A 17,916-nucleotide genomic window follows, 5' to 3' on the forward strand; every position below is an offset into this window, starting at 1 on the left:
TTGGCAATAATGGAAACCAAGGACCCCCATCTCAGAAATGACCAAATGCAAGCCATTTGGTCATGGGAGGAGCCAGCATTCGTAGTGCACTGGTCCCCCTGACATGCCAAGACACCAACCAGGCACCCTAGGGGGCACTGCAATGGACTTCATAAATTGCTCCCAGGTACATAGCTCTCTTACCTTGTGTGCTGAGCCCCCCCCCCAAAACCCACTCCCCACAACTGTACACCACTACCATAGCCCTAAGGGGTGAAGGGGGGCACCTAGATGTGTGTAACATGGGTTTCTGGTGGGTTTTTGAAGGGCTCACATTTACCACCACAAGTGTAACAGGTGGGGGGGATGGGCCTGGGTCCGCCTGCCTGAAATGCACTGCACCCACTAAAACTGCTCCAGCTGCATACTGCTGTCATAGAGCTGGGTATGATATTTGAGGCTGGAAAAATATTTTTAAAACAATTTTTTGAGGGTGGGAGGGGTTTGGTGACCACTGGGGGAGTAAGGTGAGGTCATCCTCGATTCCCTCCGGTGGTCACCTGGTCATTTAGGGCACATTTTGAGGCTTGGTGTAAGAAAAAAAGGAACAGGTAAAGTCGTCCAAGTGTTCATCAGGGACGCCCTTCTTCTTCCATATGGGTCGAGGACACCCATGTGTTAGGCACGTCCCAGTCCCGCCTTTGCTACACTCCAACATGCCCCTGTGAACTTTGGTCATCCTCGCGATGGAATGCAGTTGAGGACGCCCAAAATCGGCTTTCGATTATGCCGATTTGGGGCGACCCTGTGAGAAGGACGCCATCTTGTGACTTGTGTCAAAAGATGGGCGTCCTTCTCTTTCGAAAATAAGCCTTAAGTAGAGAGGTGTGGTAGCCGTGTTAGTCCACTCTTAAAGGTAATCAATAGAAATCAAACAAAATTAAAACATGGAAAAGAAATAAGATGATACCTTTTTATTGGACATAACTTAGTACATTTCTTGATTAGCTTTCAAAGGTTGCCCTTCTTCGTCAGATCAGAAATAAGCAAATGTGGTAGCTGACAGTGTATATAACAGTCTCTCATAGACAGTCTAGCAGGGTGGGTAGGAGATGTGTATGGGGACTTCAAAGCATTCCATAGATAGTCTAGCAGGATGTTTGTGGGGAGGGGAGGGTGATAAGCAAAACATTTCACAGGATCCCACAGTCATTCACAAAGGAAAGATATTCAACATAAAGGAATCTTTCACATGCTCATCTTCCAACGTGGTATATATCAATCAGTGTAAAAAATGTAGCGAAGGATGCTATATTGGAGAAACAGGCCAGATGCTTAAGACAAGATTCAATTTACATAGACATCTCATGAACAATACAGCCAGTAGGGCCCCCAGCACTTCACAGAACCAGGACACTGTAGCAGTGATTTCACAGTGAGAATACTGAAAGGTAACTTTAAAACAATACAGGAACGCAAAACCTTTGAAGTCAGAATGATTGAATATTTCGACACCCAACAGACAGGACTTAACAAGGATCTGGGTTTTCTAGCCCATTATAAACCATAAAGTTGTATTTCTCTGTGGCACTTCTGTTCAAACAACCAAGCCTGAATTAATTTAACCCAACTTGTTTGAGAAATACATCAGAGACATCTTGCTATTTATTTAATGTAATAGTTTTCAATCCTCTCCTTGGGACACAATCAGCCAGTCAAATTTTCAGGATATCCAGAATGAATATGCATGAGAAAGATTTGCATACACTTCCTCAACTATATGTAAATCTATGTGATATCCTGAAAACCTGACCAGTTGGGAGTGTCCTGCATACTAGATTGAGAACCCTTGGTTTATATAACCAGACAGGGCCTCTGTATGCATGAGGGATTTGCATACAGTGGAGGTAATAGACATGCAAAGCTTTCTCATGTAGAATAGTGATATCCTGAAAACCTGACTCACTGGTGGTCGTCGAAGGACTGGGAGTCAAGACTAGAGAGTTGCACGGGAACAGAAATCTTACCCATCCCCGCTCGTCCCTGCTGGAATCTTACCTGTCCCCACCTGAACCCAATGGAATCTTACCCATCCCCGCAAAAATTTAACCCATCCCCACCTGTCCCTGCAAGAATTTAACCCATCCCCATAAGAATTTAATGGTACATAAAAGAAAATTCCAGTCAGATCCCTCAGTCTCTCTGGATTTGAGCCACAGCACTGTAGGCAAGGAAGGAATGGAAGTTGAAACTTGGAACACTCTGGTGTGCACATGTAAGATTTGTCTCTGATTCATTGGCACTGTGTGCTGAGAGGTCACCACATGCACGCGCCAGTAGGTCAGGTGACATCCGATGCTTATGCCTGTATCAGAGCTGAGGTCTGCGCATCAGCCCGGGAGCAAAGAGGATTAATTGTAACATAGTAAATGACAGCAAATAAAGACCTGAACAGGCCATCCAGTCTGCCCAATAGTCACACTCATTATCAATTCATGATTAAATCAACAAGTGTGATATTATATACTTACTACCACTACTACTTATCATTTCTAAAGCACTACTAGATGTACGCAGCGCTGTGGTCTTTCGTGTTTCTGGAACATAGACCATAGAAGTCTATCTGGCCCTATCCCTATGTTCCAACTGCTGGAGTTGTCGTTGAAGCCCACTCCAGTCTATTCATCTTCTCATTTGTGGGACACAGACCGTAAAAATCTGTCCAGCACTGTCCTTATGTTCCAGCCACTGAAGTTGCTGTCTAAGCCCTTTCTAGCCCAACCTAAACCAGACTGCCATATATTAGACACAAACCATACAAGTCTGCCCGGTATCAGCCCTAGTTAATCACAGCCAGAGTCGCCATCTAAGCGTCACTTGACACATCCACACACATGCATTTAAGGTTAGGTTTTTATAACTTCCATTTTCTAATTAGAGATCCTCTGTGTTCATCCCACGCCTTTTTGAATTCCATCATCATTTGTGTCTCTACCACCTCCTTTCCACATTTGTGCTGTTAAAGCAAGGAGGAGGAGGAGGAGATGGCACTCAAGAACTTGGTACTCGGTATATGAGAGGCTGGTGTAGGTGCAGCTTACACTTCCACGGGAACCCCGCAGAACTGCTTCCATCCCCGCGGGAACCCCGCAGAACTGCTTCCATCCCCGCAGGAACCCCGCAGAACTGCTTCCGTCCCCGCAGGAATCCCGCAGGAACTGCTTCTGTCCCCGTGGGAACCAACTGCTTCCGTCCCACGGGTTCCGCGGGATTCCCGCTAATCCCGTTCCCGTGCAGCTCTCTAGTCAAGACCAAAGAGCTATCGAGTTACTTGTGAATTTTTTTTATTTATTTTAGTTACATTTGTACCCCCGTGCTTTCCCACTCATGGCAGGCTCAATGCGGCTTACATATTATATACAGGTACTTATTTCCACCTGGGGCAATGGAGGGTTAAGTGACTTGCCCAGAGTCACAAGGAGCTGCCTGTGCCTGGTTTATGGACTTTTAGGAAATTATCGAAACCTTTTTTAAATCCCGCTAATTGTTCTTAGCACATTCTCTGGCAACGAATTCCAGAGTTTAATTACATGTTGAGTGAAGAAATATTTTTTCCAGTTTGTTTTAAATGTACTACTTTGTAGCTTCTTTGCATGCCCCCTAGTCCTAGTATTTTTGGAAAGAGTAAATGGGCGATTCATCTCTACTGTTCCACTCCACTCAGTATTTTATAGACCTCTATCATATCTCCCCTCAGCCGTCTCTTCTCCAAGCTGAAGAGCCCTAGCCACTTTAGCCTTTCCTCATAGGGAAACTGTCCCATCTCCTTTATCATTTTTATTGCCCTTCTCTGTACCTTTTCTAATTCTGCTATATACTACTACTACTTAATACTACTTAACATTTCTAGAGCGCTACTAGGGTTATGCAGCGCTGTACAAATTAATAACTAAGGACGGTCCCTGCTCAGAAGAGCTTACAATCTAAAGGACGAAATGTCAAGTTGGGGTAGTCTAGATTTCCTGAGTAGAGGTGTTGTGAATAGGTGCCGAAAGCGACATTGAAGAGGTGGGCTTTAAGCAATGATTTGAAGATGGGTAGGGAGGGGGCCTGGCGTATGGGCTCAGGGAGTTTGTTCCAAGCATGGGGTGAGGCGAGGCAGAAAGGGCGGAGCCTAGAGTTGGCGGTGGTGGAGAAGGGTACTGAAAGGAGGGATTTGTCTTGAGAGCGGAGGTTACGGGTAGGGACGTAAGGGGAGATGAGGATAGAGAGGTAAGGAGGGGCTGCAGATTGAGTGCATTTGTAGGTTAGTAGGAGAAACTTGAACTGTATGCGGTATCTGATCGGAAGCCAGTGAAGTGACTTGAGGAGAGGGGTGATATGAGTATATCGGTCAAGGCGGAAGACGTGCAGCAGAGTTCTGGATGGACTGAAGGGGGGATAGGTGGCTAAGTGGGAGGCTGGTGAGGAGTAGGTTGCAGTAGTCAAGGCGAGAGGTAATGAGAGAGTGGATGAGAGTTCGGGTGGTGTGCTCAGAGACGAAGGGGCAAATTTTGCTAATGTTAAAGAGGAAGAAGCGACAGGTCTTGGTTGTCTGCTGGATATGAGCAGAGAAGGAGAGGGAGGAGTCGAAGATGACACCGAGGTTGCGGGCAGATGAGACGGGGATGATGAGGGTGTTATCAACTGAGATAGAGAGTGAAGGGAGAGGAGAAGTGGGTTTGGGTGGGAAAACAATAAGTTCAGTCTTGGCCATGTTCAATTTCAGGTGGCGGTTGGACATCCAGGCAGCAATGTCGGATAAGCAGGCCGATACTTTGGCCTGGGTTTCCGCAGTGATGTCTGGTGTGGAGAGATACAGCTGGGTGTCGTCAGCATAAAGATGATAGTGGAAACCATGAGATGAGATCAGGGAGCCTAAGGAAGAGGTGTAGATTGAAAAAAGAAGGGGCCCAAGGACAGATCCCTGAGGAACTCCAACAGAGAGCGGGATAGGGGAGGAGGACGAACCATGAGAGTGTACTCTGAAGGTACGATGGGAGAGATAAGAGGAGAACCAGGAGAGGACAGAGCCCTGGAACCCAAAGGAGGACAGTGTGTCAAGAAGTAGGTTGTGATTGACAGTGTCAAAAGCGGCAGATAGGTCGAGGAAGATGAGGATGGAGTAGTGACCTTTGGATTTGGCGAGGAACAGGTCATTGCAGACTTTGGATAGTGCCGTTTCTGTCGAGTGTAGGGGGCGAAAGCCGGATTGAAGTGGATCGAGGATGGCATGAGAGGAGAGAAAATCAATGCAGCGGCTGTGAACGGCGCGTTCAAGTATCTTGGAGAGGAAGGGTAGGAGGGAAATGGGGCGGTAGTTGGAGGGACAGGTAGGGTCAAGAGATGTTTTTTTTGAGGAGTGGTGTGACCACAGCATGCTTGAAGGTGTCCGGGACAGTTGCAGTGGAGAGAGAGAGGTTGAGGATATGACAGATGGTGGGGGTGATAGTAGGAGCGATGGTGCTAAGTAGGTTGGTGGGGATGGGGTCTGAGGACAGGTGGTGGATTTCGAGGAGGAGAGGAGATGGGCGGTTTCCTCTTTGGTGATATCAGGAAAAGAGGAGAAGGAGGCCTGGGTTGGTTGGTTGAGAGAGTGGGTTATAGGATGAAGAGGAGGAGAAGGTTTGGTGGTGAATTCGAGGTTGATCTTCTGGACCTTGTCACGGAAGTAGTCGGCCAGAGATTGAGGAGAGAGTGAGGGGGGGGGGGGGGTGGGAGCAGAGGGCACTTTGAGGAGGGAGTTGAGGGTGGCGAAGAGACGACGAGGGTTAGAGCTGAGAGAATTAGTCAATTGGGTGTAATAGTCCTGTTTGGCGAGGAATAGGGAGGATTGGAAGGAGGATAGCATGAATTTGAAGTGAATGAAGACAGTATGGGTGCGAGATTTCCTCCAGAGACGTTCAGCCGAACGGGCGCAGGAGCGAAGGTATCTGGTGCAAGGGGTCAGCCAGGGCTGGGGATTGGTATGCCTTGTGGGATGGGAGATGGACGGTGCAAGGGTGTCTAGAGCAGAGGAAGAGCAGAGGAGAGAGTGGCATTGTAAGTGGAGACAGCTTTGTCAACAGATTCGGAGGACATGATGGAAGGGAGGAGATCAGAGATACTAGAGGATAAGGTGAGGGGTCAACAGCCTGGAGATTTCTGGAAGTAGTATTTAGTGTTGTGCGAGATTGAGGGGGAGGGTGCTGAAGTGTGAATGTGATTAGGTGATGGTCAGAGAGAGGAAGAGCTGATGCGCGGAAATTGGAGGGTGAACAAGTAGAAGAGAGGACGAGATCAAGACAGTGGCCAGATTTGTGAGTAGGGGTGGAGGAGCTCAGTTGGAGGTTGAAGGAGGAGGTAAGAGTGAGGAACTGAGAAACATATGAGTCAGATGGGTTATCAATGTGTATGTTGAAGTCACCAAGAATGAGGGATGGGGATGAGGGCTCAAGAAATACGGAGAGCCAGGCATCAAAGTCGGTAAGGAAGGAAGGGAGGGACTTATTAGGGGGGGGGCGGTAAATGACTGCAACTCTGAGTGGCAGCGGGTGGAATAGACGGATGGAGTGAACTTCAAAGGATGAGAAGCAGTGAGACTCAGGTAGGTGGAGAGGTTGAAAACTGCAGGAGGGCGAAAGTAGTAGCCCGACGACGCCTCCACGACCAACTGGGCGGGGCGAATGGGAGAAAAGATAGCCTCCGTGGCATAGGGCCGCGATTGAGGCAGAGTCATCAGGGGTGAGCCAGGTTTCAGTTAGGGCGAGCAGTTGAAGGGAATGGGAGATGAAGAGATCGTGGGTGAAGGGAAGTTTGTTGCAGATTGAGCAGGCGTTCCACAGGGCGCACGAGAAGGGGAGGGGGGAGGAGGGGAATAGAGATGAGATTGCAGATATCGCGGGAACGTTTGCATAGATGAGATGAGGACGAGGACAGGTGTGGGGGACCTGGGTTGAGACTGATGTCTCCCGCGGATAGCAGGAGGAGCAAGAGAGTGCGGAGAAGGGTGGGTGAGGAAGGGCGACGAAGACGGGATGTGCTTAGGAGGAATGGGGAAGGGTTCATGGCAGGAAGGAGGTGTTGAAGGTTGAGAGCTAGGAAGGAGGAGGAGGACAATAGGGATGGTGAGGTGGTGGGGCACAGGGGTAGGTAGGGTATTGCAGTAGTGAGCAGGACAGGAGAGGACATGGATGGGTAATGAGATCGTGTGGTATACAGCGGTGGGAGGGGGAAAAGATTAGGGAGGGACAGGGCAAGGAGTAGAATGTGAATGGGGGCCATGAGTAGTGACTGAGGTGTGTTCACAGGGCAGGTAGATGCGGTGACCAGAATTGCACACAGTATTCGAGGTGCGGTCACACCATGGAGCGATACAAAGGCATTATAACAATTTTCTATTCCTTTCCTAATAATTCCTAACATTCTATGTGCTTTCTTAGCCGCAAGACGTAACTGCTAAATTGGTGCGTACTAAGTGGTGCTACAAAATACTTTTTTTTCTTGGCGGGGCACATCAGGGGCGGAGGGCGGGTGTTCCTGCATTAATCAGTTAGCACGGCTTTATTTCTGCACACTCACTGGTTAGTGGATTACCACATGAGCCCTTATCGCCTACAAAATAGATATCGGTAAGAGCTCATGCAGTAATTTGTTTTTAATAGCCATCCGCCAGTGGCAACAGTGCATGGCCATTAGTAGGTAAAATGGAAAACCAGCCACAATGGCCTTAGAGTGCAGAAAAACCACAGCTTTATAAAAGGACCCCTAAACTAGCTAGCACACACGATTTTAAAGCATTAGAGGGCTATGTGGGATTTATCTAGCCACAGTTTCATAAGAGGATTCACAGTGTGGAGTATATACTTTAACCGTGTTATTTTCATATGGCCTGCAGACATAAACATCAATTCATACTGAAGCAATGTTGATTAAATTGATCTAAAAGTTAAGAAAACCAAAGGTTAAAAAAAAAAAAAAAGATCCACCCATCCTTGCTACATTTCCACACACACTGTGCCTCCATGTCAGGGGACGGTGTAAAAACCGGATACAGCGGGATCCTCAGGATCTTCCCGGATTCGGATCCCGCAGATCTGGCTTTTACACCGTCCCTCCATGTCAGGCTGACCCAATCCTTTGCTTTCACTCCACCGCAGGCAGGGCACAGCTAATTCTTATTTTGCTACAAAATACAGCAGGGCACGAATGCACTGGAAGGGAAAGCAGGATGGCTATCGGATCAGCATTGTTTCTGCAGCGGCCGGCGATCAGCCCTGGCAGGTAAATGGTGAGCAAGAAGGACTGCAAGTCCCAGTACTGCACCGCGCGCGAGAACAGCGTCGGGGGCAGGAGGAAGGAAGGGGAGGGCACCGGCCGGGCCCTGCTGCATCCTCCCCTCCCCCATTACCCAGTGCTCTCCGCACCCACCCACCACCATCAGCGGATCGCATGCGGGAGGAGGGCAGCGGGACCACTGCCGCTGCGCTTAATCCCAGGCGGGGGAGAGCTGCGCCCCTCACCGGCTGACAGGTCGGAGCTGGTGGGGGGTCTGAACATGGAGGGTTGACACTGGCCCAGTGCATGATCGGGGCAGAGGAGGGTCTGAGCCTATGCACGGGGATTAGCAGGACAGGGGAAAGGATTGAACCGTGCACTTACTCCCGGCCTCAAATTGCACCCGATCCCCAGCCTGCACAGCTGCTATGCTATAAGCTTATCAGTCGGTGGGGGTTTTTTTCTCTCTTACAAGGGTAAGATCTCTTTTGGTTTGCTAGGTTCTTTGTATAAATGCTTGACTTTGGAATTGCTGAGATCCTGGGGCATCAGAAGTATTGCATGAGTCTGCTGAGGGGAGTAGCCGGTAATTATGATACTGGGGGCTGCTAGACAGGGGGGCGATTGGGGCCTTGGCTCAGCCAGCATTTTGCCCATCATAGCTTAGGGGCGGAGCTGCATCGGGGCTTGTTTGGCCCCTCCAGCCAAAAAGGTATGTTACAGCATCCATAAAAAGACCCAAAGGTGACTCAGCTGTTGTGAATGAGCTCCCAGCCCCAGGTGGATGCAGGCATCAAATACTGACTATAGAGCATTGCACTGCATTGTATATTACAGGTGTTTGACTAATGTACCCAAAAAAATGCAAGCGGGGGGGGGGGGGGGTGGGCACTGGGGTGCCAACACAGAGAGCGTTGACATCACTTGTTATCATTGCCCCTCAAAACAATAACTTTGTATAAATTACTACTACTACTACTTAACATTTCTAAAGCTTGTAAGCTCTTTGAGCAGGGACTGTCTCTCTTTGTTAAATTGTACAGCGCTGCGTAACCCTAGTAGCGCTCTAGAAATGTTAAGTAGTAGTAGTATTACATATAGCAGTGATTTAACCAGAGCTGAGATTGTGATGTCATAATGCCTCATTCCACCAATGCCTAAGAGCCAACCTCATCAGTGATGTCACAATGGCTTGATTGTCCTATATTTGTCTCACTCTTATCTATTAGATTGTAAGCTCTTTGAGCAGGGACTGTCTCTCTTTGTTAAATTGTACAGCGCTGCGTAACCCTAGTAGCGCTCTAGAAATGTTAAGTAGTAGTAGTAAAGCGCTACTAGGGTTACGCAGCGCTGTACAATTTAACATAGAGGGACGGTCCCTGCTCAAGGATCTTACAATCTAAGAGACAAGTGAACGGATAGTCCGATAGGGGCGGTCAAATTGGGGCAGTCTGGATTTAGTGAACGGTAAGAGTTAGGTGCCGAATTCAGCATTGATGAGGTGGGTTTTAAGCAAAGACCTGAAGATGGGCAGGGAGGGGGCTTGGCGTAAGGGCTCAGGAAGGTTGTTCCAAGCATAGGGTGAGGCGAGGCAGAATGAGCGGAGCCTGGAGTTGGCGGTGTTGGAGGAGGGATTTGTCCTGTGAACGGAGGTTACGGGCGGGAACATAGGGGGAGATGAGGGAGGAGAGGTAGTGAGGGGCAGCAGGCTGAATGCATTTGTAGGTAAGAAGGAGATCTCTCCTGCAGCTGTGGGCCTTAGAGTTGAACTCTGATCACCAAGGCATCGTACATAAGACTGTGTGGGATGTGCATTCATTTGAAGCAGCATAGGAAATGTCAATGACACATTATGTAATACTTTATTTATTAGGATTTATTTACCGCCTTTTTGAAGATATTCACTCAAGGCGGTGTACAGTAAGAATAGATCAAACATGAGCAACAGACAATTACAGCAGTAAAAATATTCAAATAACAATACAAAGTATGGCATAGAGGCATATTTTCAAAGCACTTTGGGAGGCTAAGTTCCATAGGTTTCTATGGAACTTTGGGAGGCTAAGTGCTTTGAAAATGAGCCTGATAGTATACTAAGTCAACACAGTACGTAATAGAACATTGTAATTGACAGTGAAGGGTAAAGCAAGATAGAACATATAGATAGGTAAGAGATTAAGAAGAGTTAGAAAGTAAGGTGATTAATTTAAAGAGAGTTGCACATGAGGTCAGAGAGATGGTTAAATATCTCAGCTAGGGTAGGAGTGGATAAACGTCATGCTGTAGTATGTGCAGCCCGTGTCACTCGTGTGTTACATTAATAATAATATTAATAATGATTAATAAACATGTTTGCATAGGTGGAATAGGTAAAATTCACCTCGTGATTAAGGTGGGGGATGGGCTCTTAAACCTCTCCAGCCTGGGAGCCGAAATACACATAAATATGGACTTGTCTTCATCTTTGGGGTTTTTTTTTTTTTTGTTACATTTGTACCCCACACTTTTTCCCACTCGTGGCAGGCTCAATGCGGCTTACATGGGGCAATGGAGGGTTAAGTGACTTGCCCAGAGTCACAAGGAGCTACCTGTGCCTGAAGTGGGAATTGAACTCAGTTCCTCAGTTCCCCAGGACCAAAGTCCACCACCCTAACCACTAGGCCACTCCTCCACTGTTGCTACTATTTGAGATTCTACATGGAATGTTGCTATTCCACTAGCAACATTCCATGTAGAAGTCGGCCCTTGCAGGTCACCAATGTGGCTGCGCAGGCTTCTGTTTCTGTGAGTCTGACGTCCTGGACGTGCAGGACGTCAGACTCACAGAAGCAGAAGCCTGCGCAGCTTTCTACATGGAATGTTGCTAGTGGAATAGCAACATTCCATGTAGAATCTCCAATAGTATGTATTTGATTACATTTGTACCCCGCGCTTTCCCACTCATGGCAGGCTCAATGCGGCAGGCAATGGAGGGTTAAGTGACTTGCCCAGAGTCACAAGGAGCTGCCTGTGCCGGGAATCGAACTCAGTTCCTCAGTTCCCCAGGACCAAAGTCCACCACCCTAACCACTAGGCCACTCCTCCATTACCACTAGGCCACTCCTCCACTGTTGCTACTATTTGAGATTCTACATGGAATGTTGCTATTCCAACATTCCATGTAGAAGTCGGCCCTTGCAGATCACCAATGTGGCCGCGCAGGCTTCTACATGGAATGTTGCTAGTGGAATAGCAACATTCCATGTAGAATCTCCAATAGTATCTATTTGGTTACATTTGTACCCCGCGCTTTCCCACTCATGGCAGGCTCAATGCGGCTTACATGGGGCAATGGAGGGTTAAGTGACTTGCCCAGAGTCACAAGGAGCTGCCTGTGCTGGGAATCGAACTCAGTTCCTCAGTTCCCTAGGACCAAAGTCCACCACCCTAACCACTAGGCCACTTTTCTGAAGTCTAGTACTTAATCTAACAGCCAGGCTCCCTCCCATACTTTAATTTTAAGCTTTGTATAATCCAGTTAGCTACCAAATAGGGAGCATTTATAGTTAGGGTTTTTGTGTGTGTTGGCTTAGCATTATCAGAACATATTTGATATTTTAATTTCTCTCGCTGTACAATATCGTTTAAATAACTGGAAAGAAATGTCGCAGTCAAACCACGCATGATTTGCATAGTTTTCAAGTACGAATTGAAAGCCGCTGAAAAATCACAAGGGTACGCGAAAAGTATGACCATTCGGCAGCCCATAGATGATTATTTGGCAAGAAATAATGTTTCTTGACACGGCCGAAGTTCATTTTTTGTCACTTCATATTTTCATTATCATTCCATCGTATCTGGCTTTCTGTTTTTCTGATACTAAGATTTGCAACAGAGTGGACACCCGGGAGGGAGTGGAAAGCATGAAAAAGGATCTGAGGAAGCTAGAAGAATGGTCTAAGGTTTGGCAATTAAAATTCAATGCGAAGAAATGCAAAATGATGCACTTAGGGAGTAGAAACCCAAGAGAGACTTATGTGTTAGGTAGGCGGTGAGAGTCTGATAGGTACTGAGGGGGAGAGGGATCTTGGTGTGATAGTATCCGAGGATCTGAAGGTGACGAAACAGTGTGACAAGGCGGTGGCCGTAGCGAGAAGGTTGCTAGGCTGTATAGAGAGAGGTGTGATCAGCAGAAGAAAGGAAGTGTTGATGCCCTTGTACAAGTCGTTGGTGAGGCCCCACCTGGAGTATTATGTTCAGTTTTGGAGGTCGTACCTTGCGTAGGATGTTAAAAAAATGGAAGCGGTGCAAAGAAAAGCTACGAGAATGGTACGGGATTTGCGTTCCAAGACATATGAAGAGACTTGCTGACCTGAACATGTATACCCTGGAGGAAAGGAGGAACAGGGGTGATATGATACAGACGTTCAAATATTTGAAAGGTATTAATCCGCAAACAAATCTTTTCCGGAGATGGGAAGGCGGTAGAACGAGAGGACATGAAATGAGATTGAAGGGGGGCAGACTCAGGAAAGATGTCAGGAAGTATTTTTTCACAGAGAGAGTGGTGGATGCTTGGAATGCCCTCCCGCGGGAGGTGGTGGAGATGAAAACGGTAACGGAATTCAAACATGCGTGGGATATGCATAAAGGAATCCTGTGCAGAAGGAATGGATCCTCAGAAGCTTAGCTGAAATTGGGTGGTGGAGCAGGTGGGGGAAGAGGGGTTGGTGGTTGGGAGGCGAGGATAGTGGAGGGCAGACTTATACGGTCTGTGCCAGAGCCAGTGATGGGAGGCGGGACTGGTGGTTGGGAAACGGGAAATACTGCTGGGTAGACTTGTAAGGTCTGTGCCCTGAAAAAGGCAGGTACAAATCAAGGTAAGGTATACACATGTTTGTCTTATTGGGCAGACTGGATGGACCGTGCAGGTCTTTTTCTGCCGTCATCTACTAGGTTACTATGTGTTACTTTTCTCATTTTTATTCAATCATTAAAATGTGTTGAACCAAAAAAAAAAAAAATCAAAAGTAAAAAAAAAGAAACAGGGAAAAATGCAAAGTCATAACCAGCCACTTTTGGACTACAGCAGCAAGTACCTTCATTCACAGATAACCAGAGGTTTTCCCTTGTTTGCCTTAGGTAACCACTTACATTATAATTCTTTGATCCAGGGAACTTGCTGTGCCTCAATTCTAATAATACTGTACACTGCCTTAAGCATCATTTGGAAAGGAAAGCTAAACATTCACATGTTTGTTATAATGGTATATGAAAGCAAGAGGCTTATGATTTCAGAAGGAGGCGCTGTGGATCAATTTATTTATTTATTTGTTGCATTTGTATCCCACATTTTCCCACCAATTTGCAGGCTCAATGTGGCTTACAATGTACCGTTATGGCATTCGCCATTCCAGATTGGAAGATAACAATTGGTGTTACATAGAGATCATGGATGACGTAATAAAATTAAACAGACAGATATAAGAAGAAAACAGTTCCGAATATAGGTAAAAATGGAGATGAAAGAGGGAACGGTAGATCCATTTATTTGTTCATTGGGATTTATTAACTACCTTTATGAAGAGATTCACCCAAGGCGGTGTACAGCAGGTCCAGTTTAACATAAAACTTACAATTCTGTTAATAGCATAACGATAGTAAAATAACCAAGAATAAACATAAATACAATAAAAGATTTATATTTGTGTGAGATGTAGACCACCTTCACAGACAAAAGAGAGATTTAATTGAAGATGTTCAAAACATTGTCGTCATAGGGAGGTGCTGTTTCTAAGCTGGACGTTGATTGGGGCATCCCTGCTGCAGTGTTGTCTAGAATTTGGGCCATATTGGATTTCTCTGCGGGGAGAACTGTTCAGGCAGCTGGTAAAAGAATCCACACAGGAAGGCCAATGCTGGCCCTCGTGCTTTGGGAGAATGTTTCAGATGTCATTGTAGGGGGTTCATCTGGTGTCCAGTGATCACTGTGGGAGCCCCCTGGTCTGGGCTGCCTCACCAGTGGCTCTTCATTTCATGGGGAGACCAGAGTACATACTTCATGGGGGTAGCCTGGTTTGGCTTAGGTCTTCCACGCGTGGGATTATAGGGTTCTGAGATGGGACCAGCTACAGCTGGGAGGCTGTTGACCCTGGGACCTTTCGTTCTGCCATGTTTTTCCACTCCAGCAAACTTCCAGTTCAGTCCAAGGTTTTATAATAATAATAAATAACAAAATTATTATATGCCATCGTTACTATTAGCCCTGGACGGTTCACAATAAAATCCTAGGGGGTCGATACTTGAAGCGATTTAAATCATATGTCTGATGCTAACCACGGATATTCAGTGGCAGTTAACTGGTTATCTGCAATTGATTCCTGACCTCAAACCATCTAATTTGTGGGCGGTCTGGGGGCAGAGTTGTCTTAATCAACTGATGAGTATACACTGCGAGGTGCAGTGGTCTAAGCGAGCCCAACACTACTTGTGTACTGGTTCATTGACTTAGCCAACCAAAGACTTGAAGTCCTGTAGGGTGCAGTAGCTTGGCCAGCCACAGACTGGAAACTGCCTTTCGGCTTGGTATTTATACCAACTGATTTTCCTTCCAATGTGACATCTCTTTCTACCGTTACCTTACCAATTTATTAATTTATTTATTTTCTTCTCAAGCGCCTAAAAGCTATCAGGTACAGTAGGAATTTTCGTTCCCGGAAGGCTCACACACTGAGTTTCTACCTGAGGTAATGGAGGGTTAAGTGACTTGTCCCTGGTTGTGAGGAGCTGCAGTGGGACTTGATAGCTCTGTTCTCGGCCTGCTGCTCTGTTAGGCTATTCCTCCTCTCTGTTTCTGGAAAGCACTTGGAGGCACAAAAAACTCACAATAATTAGTAGAACCACTAGAAGTATTTCTCTTCCAAATACAGTAGAGTCGATATCCAGCAATATAATGAAGAGTCCAGTAATAATACAAAAATATATGGTCACTGTTGTACCATGAGGAAAAAGACCTCAATACGCTTACTAATATGCCTGGAATAGACTTCCTGAGCCGGTACGTCAAGCTCCATCTCTGGCAGTCTTCAAATCTAAGCTAAAAGCCCACCTTTTTGATGCTGCTTTTAACTCCTAACCCTTATTCACTTGTTCAGAACCCTTATTTTATCATCCTCACTTTAATATTCCCTTATCTCTTGTTTGTCCTGTTGTCTGTCCTAATTAGATTGCAAGCTCTGTCGAGCAGGGACTGTCTCTTCATGTTCAAGTGTACAGTGCTGCGTACGTCTAGTAGCGCTTTAGAAATGATAAGTAGTAGTAGTACTATGATTTTGGCGTCTTTCACTGGGGTTGTATCATTCATCTTGGTCTAAAAAGACCCCTGTGATATTTTAATTTCATTTATTCCTTTTTCATCCTTTTTTATTAAAAAAATTTAAATTTCTGTTCAGAGGTAGCACTCGTTTCAAAGCACAACAATAATTCAGCTACATTCCTGTCTCTTAAGATTGTATTGATGACAGATGAAACAAGAAAAGTCGAGCACTTAACTGACACCTTCTCGACCTTTCTTGTTTCATCTATGTCATCAATACAATCTTTTTTTTTTTTTCAAGTTTAATTTCTTTTATTGGATTTCAATACAATACAATAAAAACAAGAGCTCACCACAGAACAACAAGCAACATTTTACAAATCATGGCAAAATTGTAGCTCACATTTAAGAAGCAACTATCCACAACTGCAATCACATTAAGAAAAAGGGGAAGAAAGAGGAGAAGGAGAGGGGGAAAAAAGGGGGGGGGTGAGGGCTGGAGGATACAAATCAAGGTATAAAGCATGCATAGGCCACAAAATACATCAAACTCAGTGCTTATCTCTGTACCAAATCAAAATAAGATACCAGTGGTAGCCATTTTTCCCTATGTGAAGCGAAGCGAGAAGTTTTCTTTGCCAGATGTAATTTGAATTTGTACATTTGGAGCAATGGGTTCCCACCATTCCAGATAAGTGGCCTGGTGTAAGGACTTCCAATGGGTGAAGATCACCTTCAATGCCAAAGAGACCATGGCACTAACGAGCCCCTTCACTAGAAGTTAGCCGACCCCCAAAGAACTGCTCCCGAAGAATCACAACAATCTTAAGAGACAGGAATGTAGGTGAATTATTGTTGTGCTTTGAAACGAGTGCTACCTCTGTACAGAAATTTAAAATTTGAAAATTTGTTTTTATAAAAAAAAAGGATTAGAAAGGAATAAAGAATAAATGAAATAAAAATAATCGGAAGGTTTTTTTTTTTTAGACCAATGATGAATGATACAACCCCAGTGAAAGACGCCAAAATCATAGTAAGCGTATTGAGATCTTTTTCCTCGTGGTATTATTGTTGTGCTTTGAAGCGAGTGCTACCTCTGAACAGAAATTTACAATTTGAAAATTGTTTTTTTTTATAAAAAAAAAAGGATTAGAAAAAAATAAACAAAATTAAAATATCATGAGTTTTCATTATACTGCTAGTTTCCTTAGGATATTTAGAGTTTCAGCTTGTTTTCTTTTTATTATTTTTACTGAGTCTTGAGTGGAGGAGTGGCCTAGTGGTTAGGGTGGTGGACTTTGGTCCTGGGGAACTGAGTTTGATTCCCACTTCAGGAACAGGCAGCTCCTTGTGACTCTGGGCAAGTCACTTAACCCTCCATTGCCCCATGTAAGCCGCATTGAGCCTGCCATGAGTGGGAAAGCGCGGGGTACAAATGTAACAAAAATAAATAAATAAAAATATCCAGCATAACCGGGATCGGCCCGGTGTCAGATAAGTGAAAAGTTGGATAATACGGAAAACAATGGGGATCCCTTAAAAAATGCATCAACAAAGGCATAGAATTCTTGATTAAAAAAAAATCTTTATTAAAAACCACTACAGCACATTCTGCAGCATGATCGGAGTTCTAAAACGTAACTACAATCACTGTATTGTACTGTAAAATAAAACCAATACAGAACTGTAAAAAACAGAATCAGAAAAAGTACATACTGTACTGTATACCTAATAGCAATGCAACTGGTAAACATAAATGAACAAAACTGTTTTGTAAGATTTTATGATTAATGCTTCGTTTTCCATTTTACTTCTCTTCCTCGCTTCAAGGTCAGGCTAGCGTCTCAATAACGTTACATCAGTAGCTGTCACTTCCTCTTCTTTTTCCACATATGTCTTATTCCATATCTTTTCTTCCAATGATCCAGCCAGCCCATACTAGCAGTGAAACCAGGGTCACCTCTGTTGAATTCCTTTTGAAAAGAACAGGGCTTCCTCTTGTAGTGTAGGCCCTGATGTAGGTATGCCCTTGTCTCTCTGCTGTGTGAACCATAGGAATAAGACTTAACTCACCTCATAGTCAGATTTTTTTTGTAGTTTTAGTCAGTTTGGGTGTATAGTAAGTTTTTAATAATAATAATAATAATAATAATAATACTAAAGTGATTGATTATCAGGCTTATTTTCGAAAGTGATTGCCAGTGATCTTCCGACATAAATCGGGAGATGGCCGGCGATCTCTCTCAAAAGCGGCGAAATCAGTATAATCAAAAGCGGCTTTTTTGACAGCATCGTCGCTTTCCCGTCACCGTGCAAGTTTAAGGGGGCGTGTTGGCGGCATAGCGAAG

General features: G+C 45.4%; 2 protein-coding genes across 2 annotated transcripts in view; one reads left to right on the forward strand and one right to left on the reverse strand.

The window, feature by feature from the left end:
• Positions 1-4,209: 4,209 nt before the first annotated feature.
• LOC115460728 lies at positions 4,210-5,116 on the reverse strand (the record flags this gene model as incomplete). The annotated part of the gene is given in 3 exon segments (XM_030190487.1): positions 4,210-4,384; positions 4,386-4,794; positions 4,990-5,116. Coding segments are annotated over 3 exon segments (711 nt in total), but the record flags the coding sequence as incomplete, so codon positions are not given.
• A 3,270-nt stretch (positions 5,117-8,386) lies between these two features.
• The window catches only part of LOC115465948 (zinc finger protein 184-like), a 75,025-nt gene continuing 65,495 nt past the window's right edge, over positions 8,387-17,916 (forward strand). Inside the window, exon 1 of the mRNA XM_030196882.1 lies at positions 8,387-8,750. The gene's annotated coding sequence lies outside the window, so the exon portion shown is untranslated. The remainder of the gene's footprint in view (positions 8,751-17,916) is intronic.

Source organism: Microcaecilia unicolor, chromosome 1, assembly GCF_901765095.1.
Source record: "Microcaecilia unicolor chromosome 1, aMicUni1.1, whole genome shotgun sequence".
In the NCBI taxonomy this organism is placed as follows: domain Eukaryota; kingdom Metazoa; phylum Chordata; class Amphibia; order Gymnophiona; family Siphonopidae; genus Microcaecilia; species Microcaecilia unicolor.